The sequence below is a fragment of the Notothenia rossii genome (assembly GCF_949606895.1).
Source record: "Notothenia rossii genome assembly, chromosome: 1".
Lineage (NCBI taxonomy): Eukaryota > Metazoa > Chordata > Actinopteri > Perciformes > Nototheniidae > Notothenia > Notothenia rossii.
The window spans coordinates 86,900,733-86,917,665 of record NC_136912.1 but is presented as its reverse complement, the minus strand read 5'-3'; the positions used below and the strand labels follow the sequence as shown (position 1 = coordinate 86,917,665).

The window sequence follows — 16,933 nt, the reverse complement described above, 5'->3', positions numbered from 1 at the left end:
TAAAATAAGTTTTCAAAAATACCTTGGGGGCTTCAACATATGGTGCTTTGAATCATTTCTTGAAGACCTTAGTTATTTTTGTTATATTGATAAATATATATATATGCCTCTATTGAGTTTCAACAGAATGATGAATATTTGCTATCTCTAATACCAAAATCTAAAGTATGTATTTAAAGTAAATGTCATGTCAGTTATTTAACCCTCTGAGATTGATAATTAAGTTAATGTTGTCGGTTTACAAAGCATGTGTTGTATTTATTTAAGTTACATTTGACTGAGGTTTATGTTTGTGTGGAAGCTGCTCTAAAAATAAAATGTTCTCACTGCATGAACAGCAGTATTTAATCAATGCAACAACCTTTGAACACCGTTAAATGTTATATATTAGCGAAACTGGCAACTCAATGTTTAAGATAAACTCGCGAGATTTCCTCCGAATAACGTGACTCGCTGATGGGTAATGCAGTCCACAACACTGGCGTACGTGGTCCCAGTTTCTTTCCTTAAAGACCTTGAAAAGCCCACATTTATCTAGTGCGCAGAACAGCTGCAGCATTTCTTCGCGGGCGTCGTCTAAAAATAGACTCACACTCTGCTGCAGCTTGACACCTGTCGTTTAAAATCATCTTCCGAAACGTTAACAACAACAACAACAACAACAACAACAACAACAACAACAACGAGAAAAGAGCTGCGGAGTTGCAAGTTTTGAGAGTGACAGACCAGCCTCCTGCGAACAGAAATGTGCGCAAGGATCTGCAGGGCACAGTGGCGACAGATCACATCGTAGAATTGTAAACAAGGGGTCCTTTTAAACACGAAGGTAACAAAATAGAGCATATTATCATCAATCAACATCTAGATTTAACTGCATTACTGTGTATGCATGTTTATTCATTCTTACAACTATCATTCGCAGATTATCTATTTGAGGTTGTTTTTTGGGGGGGGGTTCTGCGCTTATTTGTTTGAGGAAACTGACATGTGGACCAAATCTTGGTTGAGAAATATAAGCGCTGTGTTCAGATCATGGTCCAGATGTGACGGAAAGTAAATGATTAACCAGCAGAGGTTTTGTAAGGCTGTTAATGTGAGGCGTGTAATCACCTCCTCACTTCATGAGAGAGGGAGTGCTACACGGCGGGGCTGTTGTGTTGTTAAATAAAACGTGTTTTCTCTTTGCTCCTATTTATTTGTTCATTTACATTCGTCTGCAGTGGGGTTTCCTGAATGAGTGACCGAGTGTCCGACAGCCTTGGTGATCTGTGAAGGGCACCCATGGCCCACAGTGTGACCGACCATCAGAGCCCTCTGCCCGTGTCCGAGGCCACCGTGCTGGCTCTGCCCCCCTCCGGCCAAGCACAGGTGAGCATTGTTTCTCCATGACTCAATAGAATATACTTGTTGTGACACGTTTAAACAGCTTGAATGTGTAGATATGCACTACATGTATGCTTTTTAATGACCTTTACCACCTAGCTTTACCACCTAGTCAAATTAGGTCAGGGTGTCTGTGTTAGCTATTATAGCTAAATGTTACACGTTTAACCTCACATTTTGAAAGGATATTTCATTTAATTTAAAAAGGCAATGTTTTGTAGAAGTTACTATAAATTGTTGTGGTGTAATTCCTTTATGATGGCCATTTAAACATGCATTCTGTGTGACTCTGAGACTCCTCTCTGTGTAATGGAGCTGTTGTTGTGACGTACAGAGTAGAGCCTACACAGACTTCCTAAGGACATTCCTCTAACAGTGCATTGCTCGAAATAGCCCGAAGGTGCCAGATAATCTGAAGCTGGCCTTGCTTTACAAAGCAGCACTGTGCATAGTGTTGAATAAGAGGTATCATGACAGCTGTTTAATTTATTTGGAGCACAAGGTTAGGGTTGGTCAGGGGGCTATGCAGGACACATTTATCAACATTTTGCTATTAATAAAACTTAAGCTCTTACAATTTTAAGACTTCATCAGGGGCTCAAATACACCTTCATTTCAAAACTTAATGGAAAGTGAACTGCAGTCTACCTCAAAAGGTATTTACAACTAGGCAGGGAATTGATTATATATCATAATCTGTAATAGTTCAAGCAGAATTATACATGTAAACAAATGAGATGCAAACTGTATTTAGGTCATGAGCTGTGTTTTGTTTGTTATTTGTGCAAACTGCTCTTCTTATCAGTTAGTTGGATTTTTTTTTATTGGGTTCAATTGTCCCATCCATCCATCTTCTCCCGCTTATCCGTGGTCGGGTCGCGGAGGTAGCAGTTCCAGCAGAGAGCCCCAAACTTTCTTTTCCCTGGCCACATCAACCAGCTCTGACTGGGGGATCCCAAGGCGCTCCCAGGCCAGCGAAGAGATATAATCCCTCCACCTGGTTCTAGGTCTACCCCTTGGTCTCTTCCCAGCTGGACGTGCCTGGAACACCTCCCTAGGGAGGCGCCCAGGTGGCATCCTAACTAGGTGCCCGAACCACCTCAACTGGCTCCTTTTCGACGCGAAGGAGGAGCGGTTCAACTCCGAGTCCCTCCCGGATGACCGAACTTCTCACCTTATCCCTAAGGGAGACACCAGCCACCCTGCGGAGAAAACCCATCCCGGCCGCTTGTACCCGCGATCTCGTTCTTTCGGTCATGACCCATCCTTCATGACCATAGGTGAGGGTAGGAACGAAAATGGCGCGGTAGACAGAGAGCTTTGCCTTCTGGCTCAGCTCCCTTTTCGTCACAACGGTGCGGTAAAGCGACTGCAGTACCGCTCCCGCTGCTCTGATTCTCCGACCCATCTCACACTCCATTGTTCCCTCACTCGAGAACAATACCCCGAGATACTTGAACTCCTTCACTTGGGTTACTTCACTTGGGGTAAGGACTCATTCCCTACTTGGAGTGGACAGTCCATCGGTTTCCTGCTGAGAACCATGGCCTCAGATTTGGAGGTGCTGATCCTCATTCCAGCCGCTTCACACTCGGTTGCGAACCGATCCAGTGAGTGCTGAAGGTTGCAGACCGATGAAGCCATTAGAACCACATCATCTGCAAAAAGCAGTGGTGCAATCCTTAGTCCACCGAACTGCAGACCCCCTCCCCCACGACTACGCCTCGAAATCCGATCCATGTATATTACAAACAGGATTGGTGACAAAGCGCAGCCCTGGCGGAGGCCAACCCTCACCTGAAATGGGTCCGACTTACTGCCGAGGACCCAGACACAGCTCTCGCTTTCGGAGCACAGAGATTGGATGGCCCTGAGTAGAGACCCCCTCACCCCATACTCCCGCAGCACCTCCCACAGTGACTCCCTGGGAACCCGGTCATACGCCTTCTCCAAGTCTACAAAACACATGTAGACTGGATAAGCGTACTCCCAGGCCCCCTCCAGGATCCTTGCGAGAGTAAAAAGCTGATCCGTCGTTCCACGACCAGGACGGAATCCGCATTGTTCCTCCTCAATCTGAGGTTCGACAATCGGCCTGACCCTCCTTTCGAGTACCTGAGAGTAAACTTTCCCGGGGAGGCTGAGTAGTGTGATGCCTCTGTAATTGGCACACACCCTCTGATCCCCCTTTTTGAAAAGGGGAACCACCACCCCGGTCTGCCACTCCTTCGGTACTGTTTCCGACTTCCACGCAACGTTGATGAGACGTGTCAACCATGACAGTCCCTCAACACCCAGAGCCTTCAGCATTTCTGGGCGGATCTCATCCACCCCCGGGGCTTTGCCACTGTGGAGTTGTTTGACGACCTCAGTGACCTCCCCCCGGGAGATTGGTGTCGATCCCGCGTCATACTCCAGCTCTGACTCTAACATAGAGGGCGGAGTTGTCGGGTTCAGGAGTTCCTCAAAGTGCTCCTTCCAACGCCCTAACACTCCATCAGTTGAGGTCAACAACGTCCCTTCCTTACTGTACACAGCTTGGATGGTTCCCTGCTTCCCCCTCCTGAGGTGTCGGACAGTTTTCCAGAACAACTTTGGTGCCGCCCGAAAGTCCTTTTCCATGCCTCGGGAGTCCCCCGGGATAACAAATCCCTGAAGGCCTGCTTCTTCAGTCGGACGGCTTCCCTGACTACCGTTGTCCACCAGGAGGTTCGAGGGTTACCGCCCCTTGAGGCACCTAGGACCTTGAGAACACAGCTCCCCGCCGCGGCTTCGGCAATAGAGGCTTTGAACACCGACCACTCTGGTTCAATGTCCCCAACCTCCACAGGAATGCCCGAAAAGCTCCGCCGGAGGTGTGAGTTGAAGGCCTCCTGAACTTGGGCCTCCTCCAGACGTTCCCAGTTCACCCGAACTACACGTTTGGGCTTACCTGGTCTATCCAGAGGCTTCCCCCGCCACTTGACCCAACTCACCACCAGATGGTGTTCAGTTGACAACTCCGCCCCTCTCTTTACCCGAGTGTCCAAAACATACGGCCTCAGGTCCGATGATACGATAACGAAATCGATCATGGACCTTCTGCCTAGGGTGCTCTGGTACCACGTACACTTATGAGCATCCTTATGTTCGGACATGGTGTTTGTTATGGCCAATCCATGACTAGCACAGAAGTCCAGTAACAAACCACCACTCCGGTTCAGATCAGTGGGGCCGTTCCTCCCAATCACTCCCCTCCAAGTGTCTCCATCATTGCCCACATGTGCGTTGAAGTCTCCCAGCAAGATTAAAGAGTCTCCTTCAGGAGCCCCATACAGGACTCTTTCCAGGGTCTCCAAGAAGGCCGTATACTCTGAACTGCTGTTGGGTGCATAAGCACACACAACAGTCAGAGTTTTCCCCCCCATAACCCGCAGGCGTAGGGAGGCGACCCTCTCGTCCACTGGGGTAAACTCCAACAACGAAGCACCCAACCGGGGACTTGTGAGTATCCCCACACCCGCCCGGCGCCTCACACCTTGAGCAACTCCGGAGAAGAATAGAGTCCAACCCCTATCCAGAAGTAAGGTTCCAGAGCCGACGCTGTGCGTAGAGGTGAGCCCAACCAGATCCAACTGGTAACGCTCCACCTCCCGCACAAGCTCCGACTCCTTCCCCCCCAGAGAGGTGATGTTCCACGTCCCCAAAGCCAGCTTCTGTCGCCCGGGTCTGGTCCGTCGAGACCCTCTGCCTTCACTGCCACCCTTCTGGCAGCGCACCCGACCCCATCGCTGTTTCCCGTAGGTGGTGGGCCCGCGGGACGGAGAAGCGGAGGTGTTGCCCACGTTGCCTTTTCGGGCTGTGCCCGGCCGGGCTCCGTGGCAAGCCCTGCCACCAGACGCTCGCCGACGAGTCCTCCTTCTGGGCCTGGTTCCAGAAGGGGACCCCGGGCTTCCTCCGGGCCGGGTATCCTCACTTCGTATGTCATCTTTCATGAGGTCTTGTGAACCAATCTTAGTCTGGCCCCTTGCCTGAGACCAATTTACCAACACAGCCCCCAGGTTCATCAGGGCACACAAACCTCTCTACCACGGTAAGGTGCTGGTTCTTCAGAGAACCTTCCCTGTCCCTTCCAGCTAAAAAAATGGTCACAGACACAAATACACCCACATACCCACACACACACAGATTCAGTAGTGCAGCTTTTGGTTTTATCTTGTGCGATTCTGTCATAAGGGTTGTGTCGCTAACTTTTAATCCAGATGATATTGTGGCAGTAACTTTTCTGAGGGATACACACAGGAATGTTTGTGCTGATAAGAAATGTATGATACATTTGTGTGAGGGTCAAACAACCACATAATGACAGATAAATTATTAAACATACTTTTCCTTATCCCCACTAACAGAGTAACCAGTGTAAGATTGCATAGAGTTATCTGAAGGGTCAGTGTTTATCTTGGTTTGTTTAAGTATAATGTTACACAATGTCAATGTGATGCAAACTTGTCTGTGTGTCCAAACAGAACCTGAGTTCCAGATGGACGGCTGTGGAATCCCTGCTGTGCGGGGCGTTCGCTGGAGCTGTTGCCAAAACAGTCATCGCACCTCTGGATCGGACCAAGATCATTTTCCAAGGTAAGAACAACATTCCTCACGAATGCTCCCTTCCAAATACAGAATCTAGTGCAGAATATGGGCTACTGTATATGCAAGTGACTTACATTCTGGAGATATTGAAACTACTGTTTTACTGTTTACACCAGAGTTTTCACTGACTGTTGTAACTCTTCTTAGCTCATTGTTAATCCTCTTAGCCTGCTTGGGACAGTGTGTTATAACCTGAGGTTCACTGTGTTTCTTGTTTTATTTCACAGTGTCCTCCAACAGATTCTCAGCTAAGGTGAGTTCAGCTTTGAATCTTTTAATATGTAGTTTCACTGGCCGAGTTATAATGCAGGATTTTTTAATAACTGTACTTAATAAAAACAAATAAAAATAAATTTGGTGTGTACAGCTTCTCATATTAATATTCCTTAAATGTATACGATTTTTAAATTGAATATTTGTGTATTTTTTTTACTGAAAAACCAAGAAAAGAAAAACAAACAAGTAGGAATTTTAGGAATCAATACATTTTTTTAAAATATTTTTTATAATAAACAATTATTAAATGATTTGTTTATTCTTAAAGATCAATAGAAAAAACATCCCTACATCCGTTTAAGCTCTCATATTATTTGTTATGCCACGTTACAACCACACTCACCCTCGCATACACATTAATTATTAAAGACAACACTTGATTTCGCACCTTAAACATATTAAGATGATCATGATTGTTAGATGTGGAAAACATGAAGGGAATGTATCTCAGCTCCTGACACGACATATCCACTCCCTGCAGGAGGCGTTCAGGTTCATCCACTGTTCCTACATGAAGGGCGGGCTGCTCAGCCTGTGGAGGGGGAACTCTGCCACCATGATCAGGGTCATGCCCTACGCTGCCATCCAGTTCACCTCCCACGACCAGTACAAAAGACTACTGGGGGGCTACTACGGCTACCAGGGCCAGTGAGTAGAGACATTGTCAGAATCAAAATCAGAAATCCTGTTTTTTTTGTTCGACAGCACAGAAATGTACATTGTTACAACAGCAAAAGCATTGTGAGGTTAAATGCAACAATACAATATAAATAAAGAGGCAATCACCATGTTATACAATTTTAAATAAGTACATGACCAATGTGAAAATAATGTCTTTCAATCGAAATTGTTTATTTATTTAGAGATAAAAATAGAAATGTTTTAAGTAATGTTAGCAGCGTGGCTGTAGGGATGAAACACTGGGTTGTTGTTTGTTTTTGTATATTTGTTATTATTATTATTTACTACAGATTGTTGGGTTGTTTGTTTCAGATCTCTGCCTCCTTTCACACGCTTCCTGGCTGGCTCTATGGCTGGCACCACTGCTGTGATGTTCACCTATCCCTTAGACATGGTGCGAGCCAGGATGGCCGTCACAGCCCGAGAAATGTAAGCACCCATCCGCTGTCTGTTACAATCCAATATGTGCTGTGGGGTCCCTCTCTGCTCAGATTCACCCTTCATTGTATTAGTCCCATTGTTGTCTTGCCTTTTACAATTAAATTGACTTTTGCCGTTCATTGCATTTATTCAGAGATGGCAAAAGTACACACATCCTTTACTCAAGTAGAAGTAGAGATACTCGTGTTTAAAAATACTCTAAGTAGAAGTACTGACTAAACTTCTTTACTCAAGTAAAAGTAAAGAAGTATGGGCTTCGAAATGTACTTAAGTAAAAAGTACCCATAACTACCATCTGTTTTAAAGAGTACCTGACCTCCCTTTATATCAATAGAACAATAATGTCATTGTTAGCTAATGAATGTTTCGATGCTGAACAACGGCAACATGACAAAGTTCTCATTGGTCACTCTTGTTTAGAGAAGACCATGAAATGATGGATACGCGGATCGTGTTAAAATCAATAGGCACGCAATGACTCTAAATAATAATAATCACGCCACCAAACACAGTTTAAAACTAAAGTAATAAACCTGTGTTGAAAATGTAAGAAGTAGAAAGTACAGGTATTTGTGTTAAAAATGTAAGAAGTAAAAGTAAAAAGTCATCAGAAAAATAAGTAGTGGGCTGAAGTACTGATACCAGAAAAATGTACTTAAGTACAGTATTGAAGTATTTGTACTCCACTACTTCCCACCTCTGCATTTATTACAATACAATGTGTTATGTTAAATGGTAGAGTCTGGTATATAAGGTCTTTGCTGAGCCTTTTTCTTTGGACAGGTACAGCAACATCATGCATGTCTTCATGCGGATCTCCCAAGAGGAGGGTATCAGGACCCTTTACAGAGGCTTCACTCCCACTCTCATGGGTGTCATTCCATATGCAGGGATCACATTCTACACCTTCGAAACCCTCAAGAAGATACACGCAGGTACTGATACGTTTGTTGTTTTATAATTTCTACATTGATGTCATTAAAGTGCCATTTTACATATTGAGTTGAATAAAATAAGGTGTCATTCATATCTTAAACTCTTATTGTTTTGTGTTTTCTCTCACTTTAGAAAAGACCAAGCGACTGCAGCCACACCCCCATGAGCGCCTGGCTTTCGGTGCCTGCGCAGGCCTCATTGGTCAATCCGCCTCGTACCCACTTGACGTGGTGCGTCGCCGCATGCAGACGGCTGGCGTCACCGGGTCAGCGTACGTCACAGTCCTGGGGACTATGCGTGCGATCGTAAAACAGGAGGGAGTCATACGTGGGCTATATAAAGGCCTGAGCATGAACTGGCTTAAAGGGCCCATTGCCGTGGCGATTAGCCTCTCCACGTTTGACATCACAAACGACTTCCTGCTCAAAATGCACCAGATAGGCTTCTCTGCACACTGAATCATTTCACACAAGGAAAAGGAAAAAGCGAAGACAGATGTCAGGGAGGCGTTTAACTCTCTCACATGGAATTAATATGTTTGTGCACTCAGTCAGAGCTAGGCCTACTGCACACTCCTTTTCCCTTCACAGCGTCAGAGGAGGGGAAGAGTGGACAGGAGATGCACGTAGGAACATAGTTTCTCACACTCTGGTAAACAGGATTCACTGACAGAGAGGGTGAGGAGGCAAAATGAATTGTCTTTAAATCGTTATTGATTCCACGTTGCCATCATTGTGGCTAAAGTAAATAACAAGTGAACAGTAGACAAAGAAACCTTTTGTTCTTGGAGGTTATGGAGCACTTGTTTGTGTTGTGTTTATAAGATAATGCTTGCACTTTATTCAACCTACAATGTTCTTTCAAATTAATCCAGCGGAATCAACAGAGAGAACGTGTTTGTAATGAATTGCATTGCTTTTAATTGGAGGGGACATTTTATTTTTATTTTAATCAAGTTGTTTTGTTTTTCTTTGATTATTTTTAAATACTCTAATCATGCAGGGGTTGATTTTTTTAATGAAAGGAGATAATGCAATATGTTTTTCTTAAAATTTCAATTTTATGATGGTGTATCTGTGTGTTGAGATTGAGATTGAGAAAGTGAATGAAAGTTGGTGATCATGTCAGCAGGACTGCACGGTTTCACTGTCCGTCAATCCACCACGGAGGAGATGTGATGTAGTATTAAAATAAGTGGTGGCTAATCATATGATAAATACATATATGACAGATTTCTATGTGATTACTATTAGGATGTCAGTTGTGTACTGTGTCCCCGTTGTAGTGCTTTGACTTGACTGTAAAGCGTTGCTTGCCTGAAAAGTCTGCCAACGCACTGAACAAAGGCAAATGCATTTAATGTGAATAAGGAGTTCATTTGCTTCCACTGCTAATGTACATTTCAAAGAGACAGTATTTCCAAAGATGTACGTTTACAGGCTCATGTCAAACTGACCCTTCAATAAAGTATCCATCCACAACTCTGAGCAATGCTTTCTTCTGTCCACTTGAGGGTGCCATGTGATAGGCAAAGCTCACACCACCAGCAACACCACCACAGAAAAGACGTGTCTAGATTGGGAATCAGGAAAAAACTCAACTACCCAACAATCTTACATGTTTTGGTACTTGTGGGTTACCTGCTGCAACCTTAAAGGTTTTTTTCAGACTCTAAATATGCACTTTTTTCTGACTCTAAAATGACTAACCCTAACCCATCACTGCAAAATAGGATTAATGTTTGTTATTTTGAGAAATTAAAAAGTTCATGCGTGGAGGAGCCAGCTACCCGCTATTAAAAAGTGGCGACAGATAACCCACAAGTGCCTATTTGTTGTTTCTTTTTTATGTAAAAATGTGGTCTAAACACATGACCAATAAATGAACGATGTTTTGTTAGTGTATTGTGCAATGTTCCCCTCTAAGAATGTGAAATTGTAGTTGGATTTAAATGTGCAAATTATGATATTATATATCTTACATATAATGTTTTAATTTTTAACATATATTGGTTCAGAGAGAGAGAGAGAGAGAGAGAGAGAGAGAGAGAGAGTGTGTGTGTGTGTGTGTGTGTGTGTGTGTGTGTGTGTGTGTGTGTATGTGTGTGTGCGCGCGTGCGTATGCGTGCGTGCGTGTGTGTGTCCTCTCTCTGTCAGTAGATGGCAGCATTGAGTCTCTCCTCTCTGTGCACGAGGACCATCATGGAGGTTAGTTAGACTCCGATCTCCTCATGGCCTGAACTTGACCTGCCCTCTGCTCTCTGAGACACTCTTACTGTTATTGAACTTTTCTTTGTTTTATTTAATTTGAACAATTCTGAGAAACAAATCACATAATCAAGCTTTTCATTTCACAATCTATCAACTACACACCATATGAAATGTATATTACAAACCATGCACACACTAATTACACACAATACATTGCTTACATCATTTATTTATTTATTGGGTTGAATTCACATTTTAGTTTTTTACACAGATGTTCGATGTCAAAATTATGTTTGAATATAATTTTTAACTAAAGAACTGAATCTTTAAAATGAAATAAAAGCTCCTGAACCATCATTAGAAAATATTTGATTTGTATTTTTTTATATGTCTGTTAAAAAGCAATTGATAAAAAATAAATAAATACAAATAAAAACTAGTAACAAATTCAACAAAAATACCCAGAAATAACTATCAATTATGAAACCTTTTTCAGCAACACATTTATTAACATTTGTAATCACATCATGTAAATAAATAGCATTTTTACACTTCCATTAAATAAAACAAGACTGAGGTCACCACACACGTAAACAATCCTGATATCAAAATGACCTCATTTTCTATGAAACATTACTCAAAACCGCACAGGTCAAAACATTTTTATTTATTAGTGACATTTCTGAATAATGTTTCAAATGAATAAAACATTTTTTTGTAAAACGGTATGCTGCATTCAAAGGTAATCATATTTTCCATGCTCGTCCTGTTTTGCTGCACCGGTCAGTGCGCATGAGCTGTGACTAAATCTGAATATCAGGTGAGTGTGTGCCCGCTCTGTCGCATTGGTGATCATCAACCACCTGAAACCACTTCCTGTCTACAGCAGCTGCTCAGAGCCGTCTCCCCAACCTCTCACGTCCGAGGATGGAGAGACTCTGCCCTCCTTCCATCTGTCCATCCTCCATCCCTCCATCTCTCCTCCTTTCCTGCCTCTATGACCTTGACTGTGAATGATGGGATATCCTGCCACCCCACAGTGTACAGCCACCCAGCCTGGTATTGCAACAATCGAAACAATACTGGGTGGATAACATGGTCGGAGGGCGGGTGCCTGAGAGAAGCAGGAGGAGGAGGAGGAGGAGGAGGAGGAGGAAAGATGCTTCTTGAAGGCGCCGTTGCCATAGGTAACCTGGATCTGTGCCAGGAGAGGGGAGTGAACCATTTGCATGTATTCAAATCTCGCATGAATAATTCACTTTGAAGCCCCTGCTGGAGCACTGGCAGACAATAGCTGCTCACACACAAACATGCGCAGTATACAGGGCGAAAATGCTCACAAATACAGCCGTACCGCAAACACACACACACACACACACACACATACACACACACACACACCACACACACACACACACACACACACACACACACACACACACACACACACACACACACACACACACACACACACACACACACACGCACACACACAGCCTGCGTGAGAAAGGTGACAAGGTTACACTGGGAGGCACACAGGAATAAAGGCTTTCTCACAACTAAATCAGATTGGGATGTGTTGAGACAGAGGCTGCGGCTGTAACATTATTTCCTTGTATTTCACGGCTTTAAAATGTCCTGCTTCGTTCAGAGGAGGCCCTCTTTACCTCAACACAATAGATTCATAACCAGGCGTAGATGCTGTTTGACTTTGAGCTTATACTGTGCATGTCCCACCACAGGAAGCTGAGGAGGGAATGCATAGTAAACATATGCAGATATACACACATGTTCACACCCCTGTGGTGCCCTGCGAAGGCCACACTGGCTGGGATCCAGTTCACTTTGAAGGCCGGCTACGTGTTAGCTTCTCCACCACCTGGTTCCATGGCATAAATTCACCGGCATTTAAAAACCCTTGAGAAACATTTCATCAAACATAAACGGGCCTGTAAACGTGTCCCCGTAAAGTAGCCTTGGAAAAGCCAAGAAATGTGTTAAAAAAGACCAAATCACACTGCTGCGACTATAAAACTCACTCAAGAGCAGCTATAATCCCTCCGTGCATGCATGCTGATATTTACAAGTGCTTTATGAACGTCATCCTCTCCCACTGCAAAACCTCGGAGCTCTCTCTCCCCATAGCTCAGTCTTGTTAATTTTATAAGATCCAGCATATTGCCACTTATCGGCTGGCAGCAGTGTAAAAGCTCTGGGGTCAGTGCATTACTGAGCTGCTGGGCTCCACTCTTCCATTAGAGGGAGTGTTCAGGCTGCGTTGGCCTTCACTCAATCAAATACGGGCTCCGAAAGCTGCTCCAAGTGCAGATGAGGGGGCACAAACACACACACTTTCACACATACACACATACAAATGGAGACTCCTTCAATCTCAGGTCGTGAAACTATAGTACGCATAAATCTGAGCACATAAATCCACACACACACACACACACGCACACACACACACACACACACACACACACACACACACACACACACACACACACACACACACACACACACACACACACACACACACACACACACACACACACACACACACACACACACACACACACACACACAGACACACACACACACACACACACACGCACCTCACACTTCCCAGCCTGGAGGGGGTGACACATTCATTTGCATGCAGTGTTTGCATTTAAAGAGAGTAAATGTATAGGTGTGTGTGTGCTTGTACTGCAGCTGACATTTTCACTACTTGGCATTTGAACAGATTCAACACTAAATGAAATGTAGCTTCCCCCGATCTCTGGATCAGGTGAAACAGATGAGAGGTGGAGACGAAGCAGCAAGCCGGAATAATAACTAGGGAGATGGGGTTTAATAGAGATGCAAAAATAGAAATGTTAATAGAATTTGTGTTTGTTGGAACATGCAGTACAAAATGACTGTTCATAATCAGTGTGGAAATGAGGTCAGTGTTATGCCAATGCCTGTCAAGGTAGTGTCAAGGTCATAGGAAGTTAAGATGGGTGTTAATGTGAGCTATGGTGCAGTGCTCTCTCATAACTAATTATGATTATATAGTGAGTACATGCAGCTGACTGCTCCACCATTTTATAGTATTTCTATTGTCTGACGCTGCTGAATAAAAATTTTATATTTACGTTCCAGGAAGGGATTTGAATTCCTATTGCTTCAAATTGAAGATATGGTGTTTGTTTGTTTAAAATATGTAATGTTTTGTCTAAAATATAGCCCCTTGGACATGCATGATTTAAACAGACAGCGTTATTGATGAATTTTAATCTCAGCAATCTTATTTTGTAAGTCATTGTCCTTTCGTATTTCTACGAATGTTTCATTTTCAAATGTTTGTATTTGTTAATATGTCTTTACAAAGCAAGGGCCGTGCATAACAATACACTCATCTAAAAAAGAGAGATGATTAATGCCAGATTTATCTATTGACTAATTACCATTTTCACATGTTTGCAGACACATAAAGAAAGGGGCACCCTCCTGAGGCCTCAGTGCATACATGTATGTATTTCTCCTGCAGGAGTAAACGGTGGGGTGGAGGGGGGGGGGGGGGGGGTTGGGTGGGTGGGTGGACGGACGTAGAAGAAGGCTCTGACAGACTTTGCATGAGAATGGCTGGGGTCCTGTGAACCTTCTGCTCCCTGTGTCCACATTCAAAAGCATCTCTGCAGTCAGCCTGACAAACTAGGCTCCAAGTTCTCTGACTTTTAAAAGCAGCCCCCACCCCTCCATGTCCTGACTCCAACATAACCCCCCCCCCAACCTTGCTACTCTGTGTGCACCCTGGACTGAGCCAACATATTTTAGGAGGTCTCTGTGGGGTTACCAAGTTCAGGGAAACAGGGAGACAAACCCTGCACACACACACACACACACACACACACACACACACACACACACACACACACACACACACACACACACACACACACACACACACACACACACACACACACACACACCCACACACACACACACACACACACACTCACAGACACACACACACACACACACACACACACACACACACACACACACACACACACACACACACACACACACACACACACACACACACACACACACACACACACACATACACACACACACACTCACAGACACACACACACACACACACACACACACACACACACACACACACACACACACACACACACACACACACACACACACACACACACACACACACACACACACACACAGAGAGAGACAGACGCAGATACAGCGAGCTTTTGAAAATGAGAGAAAGTTCTGAATAAAATACAGCACTAATATTAGATTTTTATTAGCTTTACATTTCAAATACATCACAATGAGAACTCACAATCTGAAACTGTGGAGCGTCCGTCGCCGTCTGTTTTTCTTAAATCGTTGCTTTGCTACTCTTGAACATCACATCACACATCACATCAACGTGTCTCTAAAGTTAGCCTCTCATTACACGTGATTGTGAGAACAGTCATTGGGGTCTGAAATTAGAACGCTTACATAAGAATTTAATTTTGCATGTGTGCATGCTGGGATGGGCCACAGCTGAACTCTAACTTGAATTCCTTGGATACTGATGCATTAGAAGGAAAACATTATTTTACATGAAATACCTTGAGCGATGTAAAAACACAGATGTTTGCACTCTGCTTTATCATCATGCACCCTTTTATAAGTGTTCATTGGGGGCAGGCAGTCATTGTTCTATTTTTTTATGAAAGTGCTCTTGCTCCACTCGTTTTGCTTGAATATAATAGTGATTTAAGCTTATTGTGTTAATGAACTTATGGTGAGTATATAAATGAACAATTTATATGTCTATAGATATATAATTATCACTGGGCCATGTTGTGTCAATGGGTGCTTTATATGATAGTGGATTTAATGTACTCTTGTTAATCAGAATTGTATATTTGATGTGTTTGTGCATAGATGATGCCATTATAAAAATCATTTTAATCCTGAGGGCCGAATACACTCCTCATAGTCGGCTCTTTCTGTGTTATGATGGACAGTTAAGATGCTATTTAATTAACACACTTGGGAAATAGAAATGTACTTTATTTTGGAGTACATTACAGTCTAAATTGTAAAACATATAATTGCATCATTTCTAAAAATCTAGTCATAGTTATTTTGACTAATATGACAAAAGGGCAATTTAAACACATTGGTTTTTATTCATCAAAACTAATGACCACATTTTGATTATCGTGAAATAATTATGTGTGCTTGGTTGATTTGTTTCTTCTTCTAATGAATATAATCTCCCTCTGGTTCCTGTGCGGTTTGTGTGATATATGCACATTTAACCAATAGGAATAGATGGGTGTGGATGCTCAAAAAAGGCCGACATTAAAGGAATATATTTTATTCTTTACATCACAGGAATAAAATAATATAAATGATCTAACTTTGATATAATACAATTAAAAAAAGATTACTCATTTTAAATGAGAGCCTGTGGTTTTATTCCAACACTTTAGCTTGTCATTGTAAAGCAAAAAAAACAAAACAATTAAATATAAATAAAACTACATTATCTTCATCTCTCCTTAATTGCAGTTTCCATGCAGTAAAAAGACACACACCCTCCCTTTTCATGCCCTTAGTTGTTTCCACTGCAGGCGAGCTTTGTGCAGCATTGTCCTGCTGTGTAAGGCCTTTGTGTTGTTAACGGGCCATGTTAGAGACTCCCGTCCACAAACAAACATCTGAGTAATTAAAACACAATTAGATGACCCCTGAGGGTTTGTTAAGGTCAGCTTTTACAAACCAGGGGGCTGTTGCAAACCAGTGTAGTAATAAACCCTGAGAAGCTGTGTTGATTACGTATTTGTATGTTTGTTAACTCTCCTTAAGATTAATTGTACATTGCCCGTGACATAAACAAACATCTTTCCTAATGTGTGGCCTTTTAATGGTTTATTTAAACATATACATTTTTGATGTAGTCTGTTTTACTTTGTCTGAATGTTTCATTTCACTTTCAGTTTCTCCTTCCACTTAAATGTTGTTTTATTAAATGGTGTTATTAAGTGTAAGACACTCTGGAAAACAAGATTACCCTTCTACAATAACATCTTAAATAATAATGTATTTTATTTACTCTTTTTCTATATCAAATTTGCACAAGTACAGTAAATAAATGGATTACATTTTTCCTAACAAAATAATGTTATACGGATATATAAAACATAACATAACTCAAGAATAAATATAGACGTGTAAAGTCTTTAAAAAGACTAACAAGTAATTCTATATTTTAACATAAATGTTTCACACTGGTCTCCACATTTTACATCAGGAGGGAGCAGGCCTCGCAGTCAAACACTGTATACAGAGTGTAT

The 16,933-nt window shown here is 42.8% G+C and overlaps 1 protein-coding gene across 1 annotated transcript; it reads left to right on the top strand.

The window, feature by feature from the left end:
• The first annotated feature begins 325 nt into the window (after positions 1-325).
• LOC307037905 (mitochondrial coenzyme A transporter SLC25A42-like) lies at positions 326-9,827 on the top strand. Its single transcript, XM_079679115.1, has 8 exons — positions 326-826; positions 1,221-1,368; positions 5,889-6,000; positions 6,240-6,265; positions 6,770-6,936; positions 7,282-7,398; positions 8,194-8,345; positions 8,479-9,827. The coding sequence occupies exons 2-8, from the start codon at positions 1,282-1,284 to the stop codon at positions 8,802-8,804; spliced, it is 987 nt and encodes a 328-aa protein (XP_079535241.1). The 5' UTR covers positions 326-826; positions 1,221-1,281; the 3' UTR covers positions 8,805-9,827.
• The last annotated feature ends 7,106 nt before the right edge of the window (positions 9,828-16,933 follow it).